The sequence below is a fragment of the Acipenser ruthenus genome, chromosome 6, assembly GCF_902713425.1.
Source record: "Acipenser ruthenus chromosome 6, fAciRut3.2 maternal haplotype, whole genome shotgun sequence".
Classification (NCBI taxonomy): domain Eukaryota; kingdom Metazoa; phylum Chordata; class Actinopteri; order Acipenseriformes; family Acipenseridae; genus Acipenser; species Acipenser ruthenus.
In genome coordinates, this window is record NC_081194.1 from 12,959,241 (window position 1) to 12,985,886 (window position 26,646).

Consider the following 26,646-nt stretch of genomic DNA (forward strand, 5'->3'; position numbering starts at 1 on the left):
TACATTTCATCGTTCACAGTCTAATTTTCAAGTGAACAAAGATTTGTACACACATTCATTAAAGTTATAAACTTAAAACAGTTAATACATGTTAATGTACGTATTTAAGTCCTGATTTGGTCATTTGTTCTAATTCAACAGTTCTGATCTCACTGCTGATGTATATGAACAGGACTAATTCAATTTTCTTCCAAATGGGCCAAATGACAGACACAAGGAAAGAAGGAATTAGTGCAATAGTCCAGCTGCCTTCATCTGATATACCCTCAGAAAGGCTTGTCCTTAACCTGCTCTGATTACCTCAATCTTCCTCTGTTTAACCTGGACCAACATCTATCTCCACTCACTTTTCAACTGTCCCCTGGTCCTGCTTTAGGACATTTTAAATATTGTCTAGTAAACTTTGATTTTTTTAGGATTTAAAAACTTCAATCAAGTCTTCCCTTATCCTTCTTTGCTCTAGGCTGGTGAGATGCAGTTTTATAAGCCTGCACTAGTCTGTTTTCTCTCTCCAAAACCACAATGTCAGTTTTGTCTTGCGGGCACCAGAACTAAATCCAGTATTCTAAATGCAGTCTCGCTGATGCATTATACAACCTCATCATAATAAAATGGACTACATAGCCAAGCAATCTGCTTTTTAAAAAGTGTCCCTGCTGCATACACACGACTGCCTCCAGTTTTGTGTTTTTTGCTAATTTTACAAGCGTGTTAATCAATCCTCCGAGATCAGTAATATAGCGCCGACACTGTGGCATCCCGCTGAGTTCATGCACCCCCATTTAGGTATTAGTTTTGACCAATACTTAAATCTTTAAAACTGCATTCCCTTCCATTCTGATTGTTTACATCCTGATGAACTCACATCCCAACAGCAACATATGTACAACTATAGGAAGAAAAGTGTGCGCTAGTAAAAATGGATTTATTGCATACTAAACAACCACAAAACAAAACAACAACAGAAAAACAAGATAAATAATAAAATGCTTACAGTGCAAAGAAGTCTGACTAAAATAAAGTACATGGTATTTTATTTAGATCTATTCAAGTTTTTACAATAAAGAGTATAAACCACTAATTACAAACAGTCAAGAATAATGATTAACCTTATAATTTAAAGTGTAACTGAAGAGAGGTGTCTGGTTTACAACACAACACATAATTAACAGTTATGTACATTATCCGGAATTTTAATATTTTTTTATTTTCACAGCCTTAGTCATAATCAGTTTTGAACATTTATTTTCGCTTCACATCGGGTTCTTGCCATGAATATGTATTTATGAATATGCACTAAAGGGGGCAAATCAAAGCACAATTTGTCAGTTAAAAGATTTACAGCCCTAAAGCCGGCAAAGGTGCAATATTTAAAAAATGAAGCAGGCACACACTTTGTCGGTCTTGTCACTATTGCACTGTGAATGACTGATAACTGTTGTTCATTTATTTCAAGTGTGGGTGGAATATTTTCATTTCCATCAGCAGTGGACCAAAATGGGATACAAATAACCAACAAACTAACTAAAAATCCTACTCACTGAGCCACACAGCAGATTTCACTGTCTATATACTGTAGTTAAATGTGTGAAAACCTGAATCCACATTTTGATGACAATATTTATATTGTGAGGTCCTCTCTGTACAATAGTCCCTATGATGACTGCTGACATTTTTCCCCTTGAATAACTAAAACAACTGTTCAAAACTGATTCAAGACCAAGGACATGTAAATAAACTATTAAAACAATAGCGAATATGTTAAAACAGATATTGGTGGAATGTGTACAACTCAGAAGGCAGCAACGATAAGAAATATGTGTTGCTGTAAATCCTTCAGCCTCTTCAGAAGCATTCTAAAGCTAATATACAGTACATCTCAGACGGTTTAATTCTTTTTTATTAGACGCAAAACTTTTTTGAATTTTTTTTCTTTTTTTTTGACAAACACAAAAAACATTCCAGCAAAACAAGCATTAAAACTCTGAATATAACTGGTTTGTCTGAATGCTGTTGAAGTATGTTATTGGTCTATCAAGATGTATAATTCACAGAGAATACAGAAAATAAATTAAAACAAATTAAAACGGGGGTTGATTTTCAATACAACAATATAAAAACAAACTTGCATATTCTTTACATTCATCAACGGCAGCAATATTTCAAAAAAATCTCAGCTAATGGCAGACCCAAATCATCTCTGCTAGACCCAAATCATCTCTGCTAGACCCAGATCATCTCTGCTAGACCCAGATCATCTCTGCTAGACTCTTAAACATCTTGTTATGCTACCAGTTTATGCTCTCCCCATCATTGTTTGTATGATATGTTGCTATACTTGTTAAAATTACGTGTTCTGATATCCTGGAAACATTATCAAAATTGTTGATTTGTGTAGTGAGTGATTTACGACTGTCGGTGCTTGCTTGTCCTCTTCTCTGCTGCTCTTCTCTTTGTTGATTCATTCCAAAACAGCAGCAAGAGAATGCTGCTTTAAATTCTTCTCTGAACTTTCCTAAAATAAAAATTGAAGCACATTAACTGGAAATAAGACATGTGAGGTGCCTTTGTTAAACATCAACTAAAGGCACAAATGGACGTTTTGTGATTTAAAACAACTGACTTGTAATAATACAATATTCTAAACTGACATTGTACTCTATGGAGATCAGTTTTCTTATGCAGTTACTGTATTTCTAGGCTTTGGACTGATCAATTATTTGTATTATTTCTATTGCGACGGAACTGTCAGGTGGCAGTGCAGCACAACCCATTCTAGTCAATTGTGGGAGTGTTACTGCACCACTGACCTGCTACAATACGTATGTACTGTACAGACATGTGAACTTTCAGGTAAGGGTATTCATCATTACAGTTTCTGGGGGTTACAACAGGAAGTGAGAACATGGGTGGATTTGTCTTGAAAGTTAATATTCCTAATGTCTAAAGATTTCTAAGTTAATATTACATTAAGTGTCAACATTACATATTGTACATAGAAAACCATACCTGGAAGTATCGGGACCTGTACAAATACAGAATGATTGGGGTAGGGCATCTGTTTTATCCCACTCTACTTGCTGACTAAATTGGTATCTCTAAATTGATGGCCATTTCATCTTCAAACATATGCAAAAGATTTCAGTGAGAAATCCTCATCCTCACTGCATTTATTCATCAGTCCTAATACTTGTGTCTATTCCCTAGATTTCATCAGAGCATGAAGATAACCTTGCATGCAACTGTTTTACTTCACATGGTATAACAACTGTAAAACACTCAAACATAACAAGGAAAAAACTTACCACTAAGGAAATTATATATGATGGGGTTTGCAGCACTATTTGCATATACCAACCAGTGTGAAAATGTAAACCAGGCATACACAGTTTCTCTGTCATTCGTATAGTCAAAGGTTCCAAATACTCTATAAAATAAAAAGGTAGAAAGCCAAAAATTCCATTAATCTTATTTTTCAGGTTCGATTTACAAACTTGTTCTGAACTGTTTCTGTAGGTAGGTTATACCTGAATGGGAGGCTCTGAACTCAAACCATGCACAGTAAAAACATCTTAGTTTAAAGATTGCAGTAGGACCCATTTTTTAGTGTGATCATAATCAAATATACTTAATTTTGCTGGACAACTCCACCTATGCCCCCCCCACCCCCCCCCCCCCCCCCCACCCCCTTCTTCTCACTTAGTACTTGATCAATCTAGTGCCCCGCGGAGCCAGGGATCTTTGTAAATCAATCCTTTAATATTTTTCTTTTCCCCTCTTTGTATGCACTTCATGATTGATCGTAGCTAATCTTATTACTGAGCTAGTGTATGAAGAACTATAGGTCTGTCTAATTTCTGATCTGCAAATCAGGAGATTTACTATATTAAAAAAAAAAAAAAAATTGACAGCAACAAGATGAATCATTCAGTGCAAAAACATTGAAATGCTTCATTAATTAGTAATCGCTAGATGCTAAGCATTTATAGAAATATATTATCAAAGAAACCAAATGCGTCACAAACCTTAGATTTTATAATTATCAAAGTGACTGTTAATAAATTAAGCATGCCACTGTTAATAAAGATTTTTTTTAAAATCCCACATGGAATTTTGTGTTGTTTCAAAGGAAAATATGCAGACATTTTAAATAAATTACCTCTTACTAACAGAAAATTAATTTAGAATAAAAAGTACAGTAACAGTTGAAGTATACATTCCCTGAAAGTTGTGGTTATTCCATGAATAAGAAAGGCCAAATAAGTTATTAACAGCCATTCCCATGAGGGAAATAAACACATGGAGTTCATGGAGTATCCTGTTTATATAAAAACTGCAATGCAGTAGAAACAGCTGAATTCAGCTGTTGTCTAAATAAATTAAACTTCATTGGTTGAGAATGTATTTTATTTGGACAGAAGCATACAGACACATTTTAGAATGGAATCTGTTTTTTGTGACAGTATTCAGATTGTGTGTACATTACCAAAATATCAATCATATAGAAAGTAATCTTACCTTTTCAGGATATTAAGGATGCTGATTGGTAGATAGCACAGCACAAATACAAACAGAACAACCACTAACATCCGAGCCGTCTTTCTTCTGGCCTTAATCTGTTTAATTTCTGCTGCCACCATGTTTGTTTTAATTTTTATAGTCTCTGGCCCAGAAGATTGGCCTGAACACTGTAAAGGCTTCCATTTTCTTTGAACAACTGAAGATGTTCCTGGAATCTTTAAGAAATAACATAAAGGGCAGACATGAAAATCTCTGCATTTACAAAGAAAATATCATTAAAATATTTCATTTTAAGATATACAATACCAAATTATAATATGGTCCAGTTTCACTTACTCCCATTTAAAAAAAAAAAACATTGCTAGTGTCTAATCATTTTAATCTTGAATGCCCAATTTCAATGTCACTGTAACAAGTGAGATCTGTGCTGACTATCTGGTGTGTCCGTGGTTCTGCAGGAAGAGGGCAGCAGCCTCGTAAGATCCGCCTGTCAGTCAGGGCGATGACACGGAGAGGTGGGGAAGAGGGTGTGTTGGCTTTCCCTCTCTCTGAGTGACTGAGAGGCGGGCCTTGGGGGATTGCTCGGCCCATAAGAACTGTGCTTGGTTGTGCATTCGGGTGGCCGGAGAGAGGATACCCAGTGACACTGGCGGAAGACGTCAGTATAAACAAAGAACAGACAAGCACGGCTGAGTGAGATAGCCTGCCTTAAAAGAAACTAAAAAGTAAAAGAAATAATTACATATCCGAGGGGATGTGTGTAGTTGTACAGGGAACTTTGGCCACCCCAGTGTATAGGAATTAACTGAGCGTAGGCCGGAGGCTCGTACTGACCGGCTTAGGGACAGTGGGGGCTCTGCGTAAGCAGCACTTGTTTTGTAGTTTTATTACTGTATTTTATTTTCCCTTTTTCTTTCACATTTTGTTTTCATTTTTATTTTTGAGCACTTGTATGTCCACTGGACTGTATACCAGCATTGGTAAACCTGTGGTCCTGTTTACTGTTGCCAATATTCAGGCCACGGACAACACCGCCCTCTGCGGGTAAAAATAAATCAGTGCGCCTGAGCGGCATTACAAATAAAACTTCTGTCTCCCGTGTGTGTCAGTGAATTGCCCACCACCCTTCCACAGTCACCAAAACATACAGGAGGTTAGCAGGCTACCTCACTGTGACACAGTAAGATACGCAAAACCCAGGCGATTTTCCTCCCAAGCCCACAGAAGGACAAATACCAAAGCTGTAATCCCTATTAAGTCCCCAGCTCAGCAAAACCAGGAATCTCACGGTAGTGCTATTACATGGTGAGCCCCCAAAAATGTGTTTCTTTTAAGATATGTCCAGCATGGCTATGTATTCTCTTAATATATTTACAATTCAATATATGCATTCTGATTACTCATGAGTTTGAATTTCCCTATTGCTATTAGTATTTTTATTAATATAAATTGAGTGTGTCCATTTTGGAATGCCCAATCACTTTTCCCCTCACCGCAGCACGTCAGCACACGGCTCAGGAGACCCAAAGTTTCAGTGGGTGTCCTCCGATCCCACGACCAAGCCAGCTTCCTTTTTCACCCAGGAACTCGAAAGCGGATGTAAGCAAGCTACCGACCTCTGGAGGACAACGGCCAGTCCTGCAGGTGTCTGTCTTTGAGCTCACTGGACATCTGGCCAGCAGGGTTCACTGTAGCGTGATGAGGAGAAACAGTCCCTGACAGTTTTGCCTCCCTAGCCCACAGGAGCGCCAGAGCCAGGATGCAAACCTGCGCTGTATGACTCACCCTGGGCACCACACAGCTGCGCTTCTACCAAGTGGGCCAGTCGGGGACCCCACTATTAACATGTGTAATACAACATTTAAAAAAAAAAAAAAATGTAAAAAAGATGTTTACCTGACGGCACCAAAGCTTGTGAAATATTTGGATATAAGCCAACACCATTAAGCATAAAGGTGCCAAATACGTAACAAAGAAAAAGCAGACATGGTACACCTTGGGGTAGATTTCATCTGCAATTAAAACAGAAAATGGATCAACAGCCTGGTACATCAATAGAGACAATCATAACATTATCCATTTCCATTTAATACCATAACTCAGAGACATCCTGAAAGCTATAGGAGCTGTAATACTGGCTGTGTATATGAGGTACATGGGTCAGGTGCATGCTCTTAGTGCCAAGTAAAAGGTTTATAATATATAAAGGTTTTCTTTTGTTTTTGTTTGTTTTGTTTATTTATTTGCCAAGAACAATGAATATGTGCCTCATAGAATGTAAGTTAACAATAAATGGGCCAGGGACTGAACCCAACCAAGCATTTTAATATAAGACACCTTTTAAAATGTAAATCTGGATGGATACTAAATTAATTGTAGCTAACAGATGAAGCCTATTAATCTTACCTGTTTGGCATCTCCGTTAGCCAAAAAGGTCTTAAATGGATTTTTAGAAGATTTGTGATACTCAGTTGCTGTGCCTTATTCCCATGACTTGCAAAACAACTTAGTACCATATACAATGTTTTAAAATAAAATAAAATAAATTATTTTGTTTGCTACAACCACTTTAAGTACAGTATAATTTCCTTTAATTCAGGGAAGGTTATTTAGATAAGCTTTTTAACATTAGCAAGTTAACAGTAAATGTCATATGATACTTGGTATATCATTGTGCTTGGTTAAGCATTCAGGCTCGTCTTTTGAGCAAGCAAATTGATATCGCTCAGTCAAGACAAGGCTGCTACCAAATGATTGCCATTTCTGGGGATATACCTTTGTATATAGGTTAATGTACAGTAGTTACCTGTATGAAACATTTTTTAAATTTATATTCTGCACATTTTTACAAAAGGCCAATGTGATAAACTATGGACATTAACATTATCCACAGAGTCGCTTATTTAGGATGTGCTGCAGTGACTGATCTAAACACAAATAGCATTTCAAACTTTGTTACTTTGAAAGCTCACAGTATATTCCTTTGCTGAATGTCAATGGCTTTGGCAGTGATCCTTGCTTAAGCAGTTGCATTAATGCAAATGGCATTCAGTCACAACACTATGGGGTAGATGTACTAAGATAGGCCAGTCACAGCGCAAATATACAATTTGCATTTTCGTTGCGACAATTCGCAAAGTATACATTTTGTATGTACTAAGAGAAAATATGTTAATGAAAATAGCTACAATATACTAATTTAAATATTTGTTGAGTCGTGCGACATTGTTCAAATAAATAGCGTGAGTTCAGTTGTGATTTGCTGCAGCAGAGGGTGCCTATACATGCAAGGGTGCAAGAATCAACATAACATAGTTTTTGTTAAATGTAAATGTCATCTATAGAATGCATTCTGTTCTGTATTCATTTTACCTATTTTCTCCCCAATTTGAAATGCCCAATTATTTTTAGGCTCAGCTCACCGCTACCACCCCTGCGCTGACTCGGGAGGGGCGAAGATGAACACACGCTGTCCTCCGAAACGTGTGCCGTCAGCCGCCCGCTTCTTTACACTCTGCAGACTCACCGTGCAGCCGTCTCAGAGATACAGCGTCGGAGGACAAAGCAGCTCTGGGCAGCTTACAGGCAAGCCCACAGGCGCCCGGCCAGACTACAGGGGTTGCTGGTGCGCGGTGAGCCGAGGACACCCTGGCCGACCTAACCCCTCCCTCCCGGGCGACACTCGCCCAATTGTGCGCCGCCCCCTCGGAGCTCCCGTCCACGGTCGGCTGTGGAATAGCCTGGACTCGAACCGGCGACGTCCAGACTATAGTGCGCATCCTGCACTCTAGTGAGTGCTTTTACTGGATGCGCCACTCGGGAGACCCATTTTACCTATTTTAATACTGTTATATATATATAAAAAAAAATGAAAGGCAGTTTATGGTGTTGGTAGGCTAGGTTCAGTACTTGATTTGCATAATTTCAGGAAACTGTGGTTGTTTGATACAATGCTGAAGAGTGTTTTGACATTCTTGCCAGCTGTAATCATCATTTGTGCCAAAAGTCAAATGTACCAGCTGATGTGTTTCCTGTAAAACAAGATGCTTCATGGATCAGGCAAATGTATAGGTTTTGGCACTGAGTAAATGTTTTTATTCTGATTATCATCCATCACTGGCAGCCACCAGAAACAGGAAAGGATATTACTGACATTTTTAGCTATTCAAAAAAAGTGGCATTAATATCCCAACAACTTTAATTTTACTTGTTTTTAGTAAACACAACATTGACAGTTGTTACATTATGTTTCATCTTTCATGTTTCAAAATATATTTTGCTCTGATGGTAAAATAAATAAAAACCACATTAACTACAACAAAATGAGAAACAAGCATGTCAGCCTAGACATACTAAAGATCACCATCTTAATAATCCAGCAGATTGACATAGTATATTTTAAGAAAATTGAAGCTATCGATCCTTTGCTAGTCATAAAAAATGATTCAAGAAAGTAACTCACCTCCCCAGTGTTCATCACAGACTGTAAATAAACTGGTTTTGTTTGTTAACTCTGGAACCATGCTGCTACATTCCATTACTATGGCCTGGGGGATCATTATAACACAGGACACCATCCAGATAATTACTATGCTTTTCCTTGCTCGTTTAGCTGTGCTTTTGAACATCAGAGGATGGCAAATGGCATACCACCTGTCCAGGGCAATGCAGCTTAAAGTCAGTACAGACACAGAAACGGATACAGTCTGGAAAGAAAATAAAAATAAGAAAACAGTAAAAACGAATAGTAAATGTATTCACTAATGCTAGGTTACTCAGTATCTGTTTTTCATCCATTAAAGATGATTTAGCATCCTTGGAATGCTTCTTTAACAAGCCTGTTAAGCACAGCCAATCCCAGCCTTGTATATAAACCTGTTGATTATCATTATTTATTTCTTAGCTGACGCCCTTATCCAGGGCGACTTACAATTGTTACAAGATATCACATTATTTTTACATGCAATTACCCATTATACAGTTGGGTTTTTACTGGAGCAATCTAGGTAAAGTACTACCTTGTACAGCAGCAGTGTCCCCACCGGGGATTAAACCCACAACCCTCCGGTCAAGAGTCCAGAGCCCTAACCACTACTCCACACTGCCTGCCTAGCTTCAATCAGGTGGCTAGCACTTTGTTTGTATAAAAACTGTATTGGAAAAATACCTATACATTGTGAAAAGGGCAACTATTTGTTAAGTTTGTTTTGGAGGAGCTGAGACTAGCTCTGTATGTTTATTTAGTCAGATTTGTAAAAAGGGCATATTCCAGTATATGAGGTAGGACCGTGGGAGTTAGGCTTTGTTTTGTTTGTTCTTAAAAGGCCAGTGGGCTTATTGTGAAAGCTAATAAAAGTGTGCCACTGGCGCTTCAGCCCTACAAAAAGACTTTGGGTGCCATTATTTTTATCAGCACTGTTATTGACTAAGAAACTGTGATGTTCAGTGCCTGCACAGCAGGGGGCGCTACGTAACAGTGCTGCTTTATTTTCCTAAAATGTTTTTTCCCAGCTATGTTTGTCTATTTCATCTGTCCACTTGATCTGTCCCAATTAAAGCTTACCACGGTAAAAGCTGAGAAAAGTGTAATAAATCACTGGTATGCATTGTAAAGCCTAGAGGGCAAATCATGGTAAACTATGCTAAAAATATGCATATTTAAAAAAAAGTAATTTAAGACGAAGAGTAAATATCATTTCCAAGCTTTAGAATTCACTGTTATTTTGTTTGATATATTTATTATAAAATCAACAGTTACATTGATTCATAACATGATTTCAGTTTGGTTTTCATGTTTGCTAGAACTATATATGCACTCATTTACTCCAGTACATTAACTTCTTATTTATATTCGAACAGCAAGCTCAGTGTTGACAGCATATTATAAAGCTTACTATAAAGTGCCACCCATGTTTATCTGCACTCTAACCCCCTTTCTGAAAATAAATTAATTCGGAGAAACACGTTCACACAGTGCTAAAAATGGTGAGTAAAGTTGCTTTTTAATGAAACATACAATCAAAGCACTGTCACAGATAAGTCCTTCAATAGAGAGACAACGTAATGTACCCTTTTCTGTCAGACCCCATTGTTTCAGAGGAAGCCATCTTAGGTGTTCTCTCTTTTTTTCATTAGCAATGTATTAACATCTTAAAACCTAAGTAACAGCTGTACATACAGTATGTAATGCTTTTATTGTATTATTTGCCAGTAGCAGTATTTTATGTACTTTAACTGGTCCTATACTGTATGTTCAATAAACATAATATTTGGATAATCCCTGTAATTGAATCCTAGCCCAATATGGGCAGCGCAGTCAGTTTTGAGTCACAATGGAGATAATCTTTACCTGGTGTGCTATTTTTGCTGGTCAGTGCATATGTTTTTACCTGATTTCAAATAGTTATTGTTATAACTGACATATTCAAGCATAACAGAAATTTCAAGTAACATAAATATCATGTGCTTTGACAGGAAACAATTATAGAGCTGACATTTTTAACACAGTTCAAAATGGGTTTCTTAAATACTTTACAAATATATATTTTAAAAATATTAGTTGGTTTCACCAAGCATATAGATTTTACCAATGGGAGATAAAATTATTTTCAGTAGAACAAGTAAAAAAAATAATACTAATTCTCACCTGTAAATATGGGAGTACTTTGCAAAGAGTCTGGCCAAAGAACCATGTTTCTGTAATATCAACCACAAGACTTGCAGGGAGACAGGTGATGGTGACAAGTATATCCGCAAAGGAGAGGTTTACTATGAAGTAGTTTGTAACTGTTCGCATGCGATGATTCTTCCACACAGCAAAACAAACTGAAACACAATCCCAAAAGAAGAATAGAAAGTAACTGGTTGCTTTAATTAGATTCTATCCATACAGTCACTTCAAAGAAGAGTCGAGACAAGGTGATCAATAAACAATTCCACAAGAAAAAAAACAAAAAAACAAAACAACAACATCACTTTGTGACTGACCTGTTTTATCTCATGTAACACTTGTATCTGATTGATTTAGTTGCTAAAGTCTGTTTTGTTGAACAATTTTGATTAATTAAATGGAAAACAAATATTAAAATTCAGTTTTCAAATACCAGTTTACCTCATTCCTTAAAACAGTCCATTACATTTTTATTGATAAGGTTCATTACTAGTCTTAACTGGAGTATGTAATGTTATAATTAATTAAAAAGCAACTATGTCGTAAATTAAATTAAGCAAATACAACACCACTTTTAGGCCCGGCATTTTTTTGTGCTATATCAAACTTTCAGATATACACTACAAGGATATTCTTGTTTGAACATACTGTAAGCCTTTAGAAAATCAGAAGGCACCATACTGTCACTTTATAACAGGGAATTCATGTGGGTGCTATATACATAGAATGTATTCTATTGTTGGATAAGAGACACAAGACTTGACATACACTACAGAAAGGAAAATCCCCTTGAGAACAGTTCCATGATAATCTGAGTCATGGATTAAATCAAAATGAAGGTGCTACCATAACCATTACTAAGTATACCTATGGCAGCACCCTAAAACGCGATTTAATTCAGGTTTGTGACAATATGGTCTATAACCGCCTCAGACCTGAGGGTCACCTGATTTTTTCTCAATAAATTGTTTTTTTCTTGACCTGAAGCCATACGTGAGTTGAAAGATGTGTCACTAAATTTCTACATTCACTTTTTTGGTGCAAGATATCCCTTTAAATCAGGGGTAGGTAACCTTCGCTGGAGGTAAAGGCTCCATTTAAATGCATTTTAGGTTCCAGCACCTAAAAACCTAGAGTTTATGATATCTACTGAAAATCCAAACATCCATTGAAATGGATACATGGACTGAGGATATACTAGTTTGGTGTGGATGTATTTCAAATGTATTTATTTAACCACAATAGAACCCTTGAGATATACAGTACTGTGCAAAAGTTTTAGGCAGGTGTGAAAAAATGCTGTAAAATAAGAATGCTTTCAAAAATAGACATGTTAATAGTTTATATTTATCAATTAACAAAATACAAAGTGAGTGAACAGAAGAAAAATCTACATCAAATCAATATTTGGTGTGACCACCCTTTGCCTTCAAAACAGCATCAATTCTTCTAGGTACACTTGCACACAGTTTTTGAAGGAACTCGGCAGGTAGGTTGGCCGAAACATCTTGGAGAACTAACCACAGTTCTTCTGTGGATTTAGGCAGCCTCAGTTGCTTCTCTCTCTTCATGTAATCCCAGACAGACTCGATAATGTTGAGATCAGGGCTCTGTGGGGGCCATACCATCACTTCCAGGACTCCTTGTTCTTCTTTATGCTGAAGATAGTTCTTAATGACTTTTGCTGTATGTTTGGGGTCATTGTCATGCTGCAGAATAAATTTGGGGCCAATCAGATGCCTCCCTGATGGTATTGCATGATGGATAAGTATCTGCCTGTACTTCTCAGCATTGAGGAGACCATTAATTCTGACCAAATCCCCAACTCCATTTGCAGAAATGCAGCCCCAAACTTGCAAGGAACCTCCACCATGCTTCACTGTTGCCTGCAGACACTCATTCGTGTACCGCTCTCCAACCTTAGGCGAACAAACTGCCTTCTGCTACAGCCAAATATTTCAAATTTTGACTCATCAGTCCAGAGCACCTGCTGCCATTTTTCTGCACCCCAGTTCCTGTGTTTTCGTGCATAGTTGAGTCGCTTGGCCTTGTTTCCACGTCGGAGGTATGGCTTTTTGGCCACAAGTCTTCCATGAAGGCCACTTCTGACCAGACTTCTCCGGACAGTAGATGGGTGTACCAGGGTCCCACTGTTTTCTGCCAATTCTGAGCTGATGGCACTGCTGGACATCTTCCGATTGTGAAGGGAAGTAAGCATGATGTGTCTTTCATCTGCTGCAGTAAGTTTCCTTGGCCGACCACTGCGTCTACGGTCCTCAACGTTGCCCGTTTCTTTGTGCTTCTTCAAAAGAGCTTGGACAGCACATCTGGAAACCCATGTCTGCCTTGAAATTTCTGCCTGGGAGAGACCTTGCTGATGCAGTATAACTACCTTGTGTCTTGTTGCTGTGCTCAGTCTTGCCATGGTGTATGACTTTTGACAGTAAACTGTCTTCAGCAACCTCACCTTGTTAGCTGAGTTTGGCTGTTCCTCACCCAGTTTTATTCCTCCTACACAGCTGTTTCTGTTTCAGTTAATGATTGTGTTTCAACCTACATATTGAATTGATGATCATTAGCACCTGTTTGGTATAATTGTTTAATCATACACCTGACTATATGCCTACAAAATCCCTGACTTTGTGCAAGTGTACCTAGAAGAATTGATGCTGTTTTGAAGGCAAAGGGTGGTCACACCAAATATGGATTTGATTTAGATTTTTCTTCTGTTCACTCACTTTGCATTTAGTTAATTGATAAATATAATCTATTAACATGTCTATTTTTGAAAGCATTCTTACTTTACAGCATTTTTTCACAGCTGCCTAAAACTTTTGCACAGTACTGTACATCCCATTTCCGGGGGTCCTGGCAAGATAATTATACAAAACCAATATTCAGTCAAAAAAAACGAATGCGATAGAACAATATTAATAAAACTTAGACAAGACAAATACTACACTATACATAGGTTTTTTATATATTCCTTGAGTGCTTGGAAATTGATTGGTTAAAACCTCATCATAGGAGCAAAAATAGATTGAACTATTGCCCCAAAATCCTTACACCACCGGGCAATAGTCTTCCTATGACATGTGATTGGTTCACGTCACTGTCAGTCCTGCCCCTTTTCAACACAACAACAAGAGAAAATGGCTGATTGAAAAAACAGCGATTCTGTGACTTAACAGAAAATAAATTACAAAACATACTACAAAAGAAAGAAAAAAAATTGATAACTATGCGGTATGAACTTATTTATTGATTTTGTTTAGTTATTTACTTGTGCTGTATCAGCTACATTTAAACAAAATACTGTAAAGCCATAAATATTTGCGAACAAAACATTTGGCGAATCACACCCATAAAACCTATTCTGCTCCAATGTTGCTGACCTGTTGCACTGGTAGTAGTATATTACTTCATTATATGTACAGCACTAAGAGATTCGTGCCAAACATGTTTTTTCAAACATGTGAAAAACGCATAACAAATATTTATGGCTTTACAGTATATAAAGTCATATTTACTATCCAACCTTGCCTCTCTTATTATTTTGACTTTTAAATATGTACTGCAGACTCAGCACAGTGGAAAATTATTGCCCCGAGGGAAGACTATTGTTACCGACAGGGGGCATTGCACCCTGGATATCCTTCCTCTCTAGTCCATATTTAATATATATATATATATATATATATATATATATATATATATATATATATGGTCATCATTTTGTCATACAAATACATAATTAACACATTAGCATTTGGCTATACTAACGATATGTTCTGTACAATACATCCACACGTACTTGATGTAAGGCTGCTGAATAAGAAACCAAAATGTGCACATGGCACAGCGTAGGGACATATTTACTTAAGGCCACCTGCCCTGTATCCAAGACACTTTCCTCAGGGTGATAGTTTTCCCTGCAACCTGCAAAAGCTGTCAAGATTTTGTTAGCTTTTCAGAGTACCTTAGATAGAAGAGATTTTTCATCTCCCCATGTGTGAGTTCCAGACTGTGTGTTTAAAAAAAAAATAATAATAACAGAATTATAATCAAGTTTCTAATTTATATTTAATTTGCTGTTCCTAACAAATAAATCAGAAAAGCTAATCATATAATTTCATATTGTCATTAATTATAGAATCGACTGTACCTGTATGTAATCTTTTAGGAACTAGACTGTAAATGTATCATGAATAAAAAAAAAAATGAAGAGATTTACTCACTTTCTTTATTCACTGTGTTAAAACCATCTGTCCAATGGGACCCCATTTTGACCCATAATTTAAATTGCCTTTGTGGACTGCATAAGTATAAACAAATCATGCTTCAAGATCATAGAATGTTCATATATTTTCTAAAGAGATTTTAAAATGTTTCCGCTGATGCTAGCTGGCACCATCCCATATATTTGTGAAAGCTATCTGAAAGTAGAGAAAGCTCTGTTCACTTTGAAAGGTAAATGTATCTTAAATTCTATTAAAAACAGTTCCTGTCTTGCAGGACATAAACAAGAAGCCAAATCAATAAGAAGCCAAAAAAAAAGTTTCCCTTCGGAACGACATGCTATATCACTTCCTTGCTGATCTATAAAATTGTCAGCTTATCAAATTAGTATCAAACATAATGGAATTATTGTGATCTCGGCAAGGGACTATGGCTTGCAACATTCAGACACTTTGCTAAGATTTGCACTAAATTGTCTACAAATTGTCATCCAAGTTGAGAGTTGATCAAATGAATCTTAAGCAATAATAAATGCAATATACTCTGAGAGCTGAAAATGTATTAACCATCAGGGTGACTTTGCCAAGTTCCCAAGAACCACCCCTCACCCCATGCATATTAAGACAGTGTATATCCTAATTTATTTCTTTCACTTGCAGAATGTGTGATATCTGTTCCCACATTGTTCTCATTAAATTACTTCACTTATTTTCTAAAAACATAAATGTTCTCCAAAAAATGCTTATTTGTGCTGAGTGGACAATATTGACCTGTCCTGTGTATTTTATTTTCTAGATCTAGGCAGTTTTACTGTGACCATGAAGATATACTGGGCATGAATTAGAGAGGTACGATGTGAGTAAGTTCATTGTTAAGCCTCGTTTCAGGAGCCAGTTTTTTCCCATCTTATCATTCATGCATGATGATATGACAATTACATTATGACACATGAAGCCATATGTGGCAGGATTTTCAAAAACCAGTGTTATTCTATCAAACTCGTGGTATAGTAACAACAGCTTTAGTAGCAAGTGATTTTCAAACAAAATTTGTTAATAAAATCAATCCGTTGATGCTTTGAAATTGAGTCAATGAGGTTGTTAATGAAAGCATTTCTTGTTGAAATGCTTAATTGTCGCAGGTCACGTACATCACCTGTCTCAACGACTAGATAAGAGGAACTTATTCATCAAAATGCATGTTAACGAGATCACTAATGGAAGCATAATTCACTGTTATGGAAACTAGTACCATGTTTCCATGAACCACATAACACAGGTACATGCTCGAGTTGCCCCCCCACACCTCCTTTTCCATGTTTTTAAATTACTTGAGTTGGCTCCGACATAACTCCTGGGGCTGGCCTGAATTCTAAAGTCTGAATTCGGTCTGGGAGGAAATTACATCACTAAATATCAATCAAACATGTTGTAGGGGCGGGAACATACCGTATAACGGGACATTGTGGCTGGTATTAAATTCGGTGGATTTGCTACCATGGGGGATTTTGACAGTTTTTGAATTGCCGTTTTTCACTAAGCACGTTCACAAAGGAAAATGCAAAGCAGCTTTTAATTTATATTTTTAATTCCAAAAACATTCAAATAAATGTTTACTCAATGCAATCTGTCTGCTAAAACAGTAACTCGTTATAGCAGCTACAATGTCATTGCAGCAACATGGAGAACAACAATAAGGTATTCTAATAGGTTACAGTATTTATAATTCTTATATGGCCCTTAATTTTAAGATAGCATTTGTCAGTTTTAAAACTTAGCTATGGTTCACAACATAACACAGTGGAATGATCACAGTATCATGTATTTGTAGGACAGTATTGTCACATGTGAAAACTTTAACAATATAAAGTCAAAATGAAAATGCTTTAATTCGCTTTGAAATAATTTCAGACTGGTTAATAGACTTGCAAGCACTGGTAAAATTAGCTCCGTTTGATACGGTGCAGAACTAATTTATTTTAACGTTTTGTTTTGTTTATGGACTTGCGATACCTGCACGGTGGGTGTCTTCAGTAATAATAGCAGTATCTACAACGATAGACAATAACAATCAACCATTTTGTTACAGACATTTTGGCTGTTATTTAATGAAAAATAAAAAAATAAAACACAAAAATGCTTAACATAAAACAGAACAGTCCAGTAACATATTTGAAAACATTAATATAAGTATAAGGCTTTTCTTTGTCAGATGCTTTTTCTTATAATCATATATATATATATATATATAGATGATTATGTATAGCTATGCATATGTACTGCATGAAACAAATGTGAAAGAATATCTAGATGGATTTATCTTTTAAATCGTAGACAATTTGACTAATTCTGCAGCGAATTCACGTCTTAACATTTAACTAAGTATTTTGGGCGGAAATTGGTAGTATTTCCTGCCCAACCACCGTGATAACTCAGGTAACTCGGAAAAGCACAGAAACATCACATTTTTCACCAACTCGAGTTGTCCATCAGCTCGAGTTCTGGGAGAATATATGCCAATTGCAGCCCACTCGAGTCGACTCAAATTGGCTGTCCATGGAAACGAGTTATACTAGCATACAGGGAGATGTCTCTCCCACCAGCGAGTAGCAGCCAAATGGAAATAAAAAATAATGGGAATATCTATTTTGTGTAAAATTTGTAAACTTAATTTAAAATTGTGCATTTTGTCATTCAGAATGTACATTTATTTAGAACACGTTACATATAAAATGCTGATTTATGATTATCTTGCATGTGGTTAAAAATCAGATGGCACACTACAAAAAAAATATAATAATTAAACCCCACTAGTCATTTGCCCTCATTCGGGGGGATATTTTGCCACAGTTTACTATATACAACTCTTTTAATGTGCATTTTGCAATATTTTTTTATTTGTATAATTCAAATAAAATCTACAGTACAGGTCAGTTGTCATACAATGTACATATCCAGAGTTCAGATTACAGTTGCATTGATAATTTCTGTAACAATACACTAGGTGCAAAATATCATTTTAGCAACACAACAAACGTTCCATAAGGTTACAAATGATTAAAACAAGTGACTACATCTAATTCGTAACCACAAGTATAGAAAAGGCTTAAATATTTTCATAACTACAAATATCTAGGTAGTCTGTAAGAAATTAACCCTGGTCCTGTACACTCTATCTCTGTATTGTCAGTGTCACAGCCACGGTCTGTTACATTTCTGTTTCAAGGTGAGGTATACTCTTTCATTAATTAAAACCCTCTTTTTCCAAGTGCAGCTTAACTCCTGATAAATTATGACAATTAACATGGATTTCCTTTTAAATTCCCACGCAAACCAAACGGTCGCAAGAAGCCCTGCTCGTTAAGAATGTAACATTATTTTGTAAATCAACATAAATTTGGAAATCACATTAGCACGATTATTTAATAACAAAATAGGCATAACGACCGCTTGAAAATGCCCAAATCAATGCTACATACCGATTTGTTGACTAGAACTGGAGTTATCATTTACAACCTTTTGAAAATCCTGCCCATAGGCATTAAGCCCAAAACAATAACATCTTCGAAATGAGTTTAGTTATTTCTCTCTAAAATAGGGCACTTAAAGGTCAAATCAGCCCCTGATGTCAAAGTCACCTCATAGCAAGATCAACCTGCTCTCTGATACATATCTAATTTAATTCTGATGCTGTATTTGACACTTTGATGTGAAATATTAAAATTATCATTGATGTGTCACTGCTTCAAAGATACTAACAGAGCAGTATAAAATAGCTGCTGCTTCTTAACTGAAGGAGGTATTTGTTAGTGTCAGGGCACAGGTGGGTATCTACTTTGATGGGATTATAATACATTTAATTACTGTAACTTGTCTTTACAAATACAAAAGTCAGCCTAAAAGCCAACCACCAAAATCTAAGACATGTAGGTTTGAATTAGGAATGAAATCTGTGTTGACTGGGAGCTGTAGCAGTCATTTCATGTTAAACGTATCCTTTTATTGGTATTTGTTTAATCCTTACCCAATATTTCATTTAATCGCAGGGCATTCATGTTGTGTACATACTCTAATCTGTGTATACACTGCTTTGAAGGAGGGTATCAATTCTCCTTACCATACAATATGAAGCATTTTAAACAAACCACATAAAAAGATAATTTAAATCACAAAAACTCTACATTGGGGGGTCATGGTAGGTAATTGGTCAAGGTTAGAATAAAGGACGGAGGAAAACTAATGTGACTACCTTTATTTTTTAGCAGACGCCCTTATCCAGGGCGACTTACAATTGTTATAAGATATCACATTATTTTTTACATACATTTACCCATTTATACAGTTGGGTTTTTACTGAAGCAATCTAGGTAAAGTACATTGCTCAAGGGTACAGCAACAGTGTCCCCCACCTGGGATTGAACCAACAACCCTCCAGTCAAGAGTCCAGAGCCCTAACCACTACTCCACACTGCTGCCCTACAGGATGGAACTTTATGGGCAATCTACGGTATTGCCACAGCTATCCCAGTTGTTAAGGCGCTATTCAAATTATGTTTCTGAACATCTCTAACACCACAAAATAATATTTTTACAGTGCCTTGCATAAGTATTCACCCCCTTGGACTTTTCCACATTTTGTAGTGTTACAACCTAGAATTAAAATGGATTTAATTAGGATTTTTTGTCACTGATCTACACAATATAGTCCATAATGTCGAAGTGGGGAAAAAAATCTACATATTTTTCAAAATTATTTACAAATAAAAAACTGAAAAGTATTCACCCCCTTTGCTGTGTCACCCCTAAAAAGCTCTGGTGCAACCAATTGCCTTCAGAAGTCACATAATTAGTTGAATGGAGTCTACCTGTGTGCAATTAAAGTGTCACATGATCTCAGATTAAATACACCTGTTTCTGGAAGGCCCCAGAGTTTGTTAGAGAGCATATCTAAACAAACAGCATCATGAAGACCAAGGAGCTATCAAAACAAGTCCGGGATAAAGTTCTGGAGAAGCACCAATCAGGGTTGGGTTATAAAAAAATATCCCAAACTTTGAACATCCCCCGGATCACCGTTAAATCCATTATTAAAAAATGGAAAGAATATGGCACAACCGCGACTCTGCCTAGAGAAGGCCGTCCACCAAAACTCAGTGACCAGGTAAGGAGGGCATTAGTCAGAGAAGCTACCAAGAGGCCAATGGTAACTCTGAAGGAGCTGGAGAGATCCACAGCTGAGAGGGACAACTATTACCCGGACGCGCCACAAAGCTGGGCTTTATGGAAGAGTGGCGAGAAGAAAGCCATTGCTGAAAAAAACCCATATCAAATCCCATTTGGATTTTGCCAAAAGGCATGTGGGAGACACAGCAAACATGTGGAAAAAGGTTCTCTGGTCTGATGAGACCAAAATTAAACTTTTTGGCCTTAGCGCAAAACGCTATGTGTGGCGCAAAGCCAACACTGCTCATCACCCTGAGAACACCATTACCACGGTGAAGCATGGTGGTGGCAGCATCATGTTATGGGGATGCTTTTCATCGGCAGGGACTGGAAAACTGGTCAAGATTGAGGGCAAGATGGATGGAGCCAAATACAGGGAAATTCTAGAGGAAAACCTGTTTCAGTCTGCAAGAGACCTGGGACTGGGGCGGAGGTTCACCTTCCAGCAGGACAATGACCCGAAACACACAGCCAAAGCTACACTGGAGTGGTTTAAAAACAAGAACCTGAATGTCTTAGAATGGCCCAGTCAAAGCCCAGACCTCAATCCGATTGAGAATCTGTGGCAAGACTTGGAAATTGCTGTTCACCAACGGTCCCCATCCAACTTGACAGAGCTTGAGCAATTTTGCCAAGAAGAATGGGCAAAAATTGCAGGATCCAGATGTGCAAAGCTGGTAGAGACTTACCCAAAAAGACTCACAGCTGTAATTGCTGCCAAAGGTGCTTCTACTAAGTATTGACTCAGGGGGGTGAATACCTATGCAACCAACAAATGTCTTTTTTTTTGTTTAATTCACTTTTGTGTCACAATAAAAAATATTTTGCACCTTCAAAGTGTTAAGTATGTTGTGTAAATCAAATGGTAAAAATCCCAATTAAATCCATTTTAATTTCAAGCTGTAACACTACAAAATGTGGAAAAGTCCAAGGGGGGTGAATACTTATGCAAGGCACTGTATATCTATAAATAGTTAGTCAAAAAGTGGAAAAAGTCCCATGCTGTGTGTGTGTGTAAAGTTAGTAGTGGTCAGACCCCCTGCCAGTGCACAGCAAACTCAGCTCTTGGTGGTCTTGCAACTTGAAGAATACTAAAATAAATTGCCACCTGGTTGTCTGAAATAGATCTTGTGCTCAGTACTGCATGATTCATTGCACCAGCCAACCTGCTACAGCACTAACAGAGTGTTCCAATTATTTAATTTCTCTTTAATATTGTACTTGTTTGCATCACATGTAAAGTTGAACAAGCCTTGAGTCAAGTAAAATATTATGCAATATTCAACAAAGAAACAGATTGATAAAGGCAGGTAATACCACGACCAACTGAAAAACTGTCAACACAGAATGCACAAATATCAGTGTGTAGTAAGATAACATTTTACATTGCAGGTTAAAATAATACTGTACTGTATCAAATGTGGATAACGCTACAGGAACAGGACCCGGATTTACAGCCCAATGGTTGGCAACAGGTGAGCGCCCCCGCTGGAAGATTATTACTGAGAGCTCGCTAGTTAGAAAAGGGCTGTGGGCAAAATGGGGTGGCCTTGTGTTGAAGGAGGTAGTGCTACAGCGGCGCTGGAAGGAGCCCATGATGGGCGAAGATCGATGGCAACAGGTGGTCCCCCGTTCCTTTCAACCCGCTGTGCTCACCGCAATCCATGGGACAAATGGCACTGGGCATTTCGGGGTTTCCAAAACACTACCCCCATGGAATGAGTGGGCATGGACATTCTGAGTCACTTTCCTGTGTCCGAAGAAGGCAACAGGTTCATGCTGGTGGCAATGGACTACTTTACAAAGTGGCCCGAAGTATACGCTCTGCCAAACCAAGAAGCGAGCACGGTGGGTACCGTGCTCATCAAGGGATTCTTTGGCAGGTTTGGAATTCCTCTGGAACTACACTCTGACCAGTGGAGGAACGTTGAAAGCAGGCTGCTAGCTGAGGTATGTAACACGCACCAGCCCCCTCCACCCCTAGAGCGACGGTTTGGTAGAGTGCTTCAACAGAATGCTCTCCGCTTAGCTAGCCATTGCCACCAGCCACATTCAAAAGGATTGGGACTGCCAGCTGCCACTGATAATCCTGGCCTATTAGACAGCAGTGCAGGAGTCAACAGGTTGTACCCCTGCGCTGCTCATGATGGGTTGGGAACTGTGGCGGAGCTACTGTTTGGCCGAGTGAAAACCTCCCCAGGGTTGGAGTATGTGCGCCAGCAGCAGGACTGGCTGGATGTGGCTCATCAGTTTGCCTGGGAGCACCTACAAGCAGCTGCTCTGAAGCAAAAGCAGATACATATAAATAATAATACAGATAAAAGCAGAAAATAAATAATAATGACATATGTGGTCCATACTTATGAATAAGTTATACTCTAGGTGGAATTTGAAGGTTAACAGAGCTTACACAAAATAATGGAATCTATGATATAACAATAAAAAGTGCAAGGTCAATGCATGATATTGCATGTGAATTGAAAAATGCAGGCATTCAATTATAAGTTGATGAAATGTGCCAAATGGGATTTACCACAGGATCAACTGGCTCAAACCTGACAAGATCTTTGCCCAGGTAATTAAAAATACCCTACGATACACTGATTACCTCTGTCTTTCTTTATCTACAGTAGGGCATCCAAAGGTAATGTATTGAAAAATCCTTTGGATTAGCCTATGTTTCAATAAACCGTATCTATACATTATGGCCAAAGGTTTAGCATCACCTAGAATTTTAGGATTGAGACATCATTGGAAATACAAAATGATATCACAAAAGTCTACCGGAAGCCATACTAATAGAAGAGCATTAATTGTTAGATTTTGAAATGTAATATTTTTCCATTATTGTCAGTTTTTTGTTAAGTATACAGAGAACTGCAAAGCGGTATGTAATTCAATATGTCAACGTAATATTATTCAGCAAGATTATTTCACCATTATGAAGCAAAATTAGTTCATTCTATAGGGTCATGCAAAACTTTTGGTCAGAGTTTCATTCAGAATGGCTACTAATATAAATTAATATAAATTTTCTTTTCCAAATTTGTCAATTTCGTGTTCTTGGAAGGTGAGGGACAATGGTGCTGGATTTGGAAAGTACATAATACAGACCAGAGCATCCCGTGACTACCATACAATTTCAGATCTCAAGAACAGACATTGCTTGTGTCATTTTGGATGTGGATAAATTTCCTTTTGGGGCTAAATTTATTTTACTTGGGATTGACAGGTTGAAAGGCATAAAAGACCAGTAATTTGGTCAAGTAAATTGTGCCAGTCAAAGTCTATACACCTAGCCAATATATGCTGTAAGAAAAGTAAGAAGGTTGATGGGGAGATAGAGCCATGGCACTGCTGGGTCTCAAAAGAAAATCGTATATCAGGATATCAGGCTCTGATTTTATAAAGCATACAATTTATTGCCTCATGTAAATTGGCAGTCAGAGTGTAAGTGTTGCATTTGTGTTCATGATGTAGTAAAACACACAAGGCAAAACTAGAAAGAAACAATCAAAACAAATTTCAAGTATTTTTCAATGTCTTACAATGTTCTCAAGGTCCAGCATTTCAATGTCATATCAAAAAATGGAAGTAAAAAAGACATTTGAAAAATAAATGACTGCTTGTCATATAATCTAGACAACTATATTAAAATACGTTGTTGTCTTTGAAAATTTAATGTTTTGTCGGTTATTTGGTGTTTTCCCCATCATTAACTGCCAAATAAAATAAAAATGGTTGAACATTTTGTGGAGATTTTTTTTTTTTTGCATATTAGAAATCGATGTAAAAGTGTATACTGTACTGTCTATGCAAGCAATAACATGCAACAGGGTGTGTGGTATATATATATATATATATATATATATATATATATATATATATATATATATATATATATGTATATATATATATATATATATATATATATATATATATATATATATATATATATGTATATATATATATATATATATATAGAGAGAGAGAGAGAGAGAGAGAGAGAGAGAGAGAGAGAGAGAGAGAGAGAGAGATATACCATTCTTGAAATTGTTCTCAATTAGCAAGTAGGTTCTGGCGATTGCACTTTTATTCCTCTTAAGAGTTTCATCACAAATATTTAAAGAGGAATCCTCAAAGCAGGTACAACTGACACTGAAAAACTGCTTTAAAATAAACATCATAGGGTGACAGTATGTAACCCTGCTGTCTGTACCTAGCACGCCCCATACACAGTTTATTTCCCTAGAGGTTTCTACTTCAAAGAAAGCATGTTGATCTTGGTACTTGAAATGATTACTTCCAATTGGATGCTAAATGTAGTTATTATCTGGTAGAAACAAATGTGCTCATGATGCACAAAAAATGAAGGCTGCAGTGGTGACTGCTAAGACGAGGTATGCCATTCAAACTTTGGCTTGGACCAAATCAAAACTTTGACCCACCCGCTAATATCAGGAGGTGCCTGTACAGTACTCTCATAAGCTTCTATGATTAACATGTTCCATCGACAATTAACACTTTATTAATCATTCATTACCATTTAATTAGAGGAAAACAAACTGCATTGTAACAACATTCAACACATGTATTAGTTTTCTTGATGTTTTTTTTAATGTTATCATTTTGTTTATCAATAATATGTGTCTATATATATATATAATTCGTGTACTGCGATTTGACCTTCGCTTAAAACTAATTTGTCCATACTGTCGATTAGCAATAAACTTACATTAGGTTAATACAATTTTCTCACCCGTACAAACAAATCTAAAGACAGACAAACTGTCAGTCTTTAGATTACACTTTTTACAGTGTCGACTGATGATTAGTACGATTAAAAAAGTCATTCCTGCCGTTGTCAGGGTGTGTGTGTGTGTATATATATATATATATATATATATATATATATATATATATATATATATATATATATATATATATATATATATATTAAATTCCAACAAGGGGAAATCGTTATACAGATCAAATAATACAAAAGCAACAGACTAGACTGGCGTTTAGTATTAATACATAAGTAGTTCTTTTTGAACTTTTTTACAGCACAAATTAGTTGTATACATGTTGAAAGCAGTTAGCTAGGGACTGCTTTCACTTGCACACTTATTAAACAACGGCTGTAGCTTGAGCTCTTAATTCCAAAACCCTTCACTTGTATGGAAAGAAAACTTACCTAGTGTATTCCCTACTAGAGAAACGATGAACACGAGGATATATCCGGCGATTAGAACCCACTCGTACTGTTTGGGATGCAAATATTCCCTCCAGATATATTTCAGCAATTCATCGTCGTCTTCAGAAGACGGGTTAAATTCAAATTCTGCAGTTGTGTTCACCTCTTGCCGTAGTGAACAATCCTCAGAGACAGAATCCACGTTTATCCCAGACATCACTCAGGTTGTTGAGCGCTCATTGATGTTTGTTCTGTTTCCCACTTCTGCATCGACGCTCTGTAAAACCCAATTCCTGCTAAACCGGACTGCAGTGTGTCAGAAGCCTTTATAAACCCAACGGAGAAATAAGTAAGGCGCAAGTTCAGTTGTCATTATATAAATGACGTATTTCTCAGACACCCAATGAACCAAAATGAATGGAGATTTCTAATCCATTGAAGAAAAATCCCCCCTCCTCTCTAATGAATGGAAGATTTCTAATCCATTGAAGAAAAATCCCCCCTCCCCTCTAATGACTCTATCCATCAATGGAACAGCAGTGCTGAAAATCAGAATGAAGTCTTAATATAGAGAGGTCTATGCACCAAAATTGGAATGTCTAAAAAACAATTAGATAAGCCTGTTAATTGTTCATTTTTTTAAAATAAATAAAAATCAAATACTTAATTCTAAAAAAGAAAAATGCATCTATGAAAACAAACACACACAATATTTTGTATCCATTGTTGTTAAAACTGTAGTATTTGTTGTTATTATTATTATTATTATTATTATTATTATTATTATTATGCCATGA

At 36.9% G+C, this 26,646-nt stretch overlaps 1 protein-coding gene across 1 annotated transcript; it reads right to left on the minus strand.

The window, feature by feature from the left end:
• Positions 1 to 919: 919 nt before the first annotated feature.
• Positions 920 to 26,237, minus strand: hcrtr2 (hypocretin (orexin) receptor 2). Its single transcript, XM_034018557.3, has 7 exons — positions 25,850 to 26,237; positions 11,168 to 11,346; positions 8,984 to 9,227; positions 6,418 to 6,533; positions 4,519 to 4,736; positions 3,306 to 3,427; positions 920 to 2,515 (listed from the first exon to the last, which is right to left on the minus strand). The coding sequence occupies exons 1-7, from the start codon at positions 26,064 to 26,066 to the stop codon at positions 2,289 to 2,291; spliced, it is 1,323 nt and encodes a 440-aa protein (XP_033874448.2). The 5' UTR covers positions 26,067 to 26,237; the 3' UTR covers positions 920 to 2,288.
• Between the last annotated feature and the right edge of the window lie 409 nt (positions 26,238 to 26,646).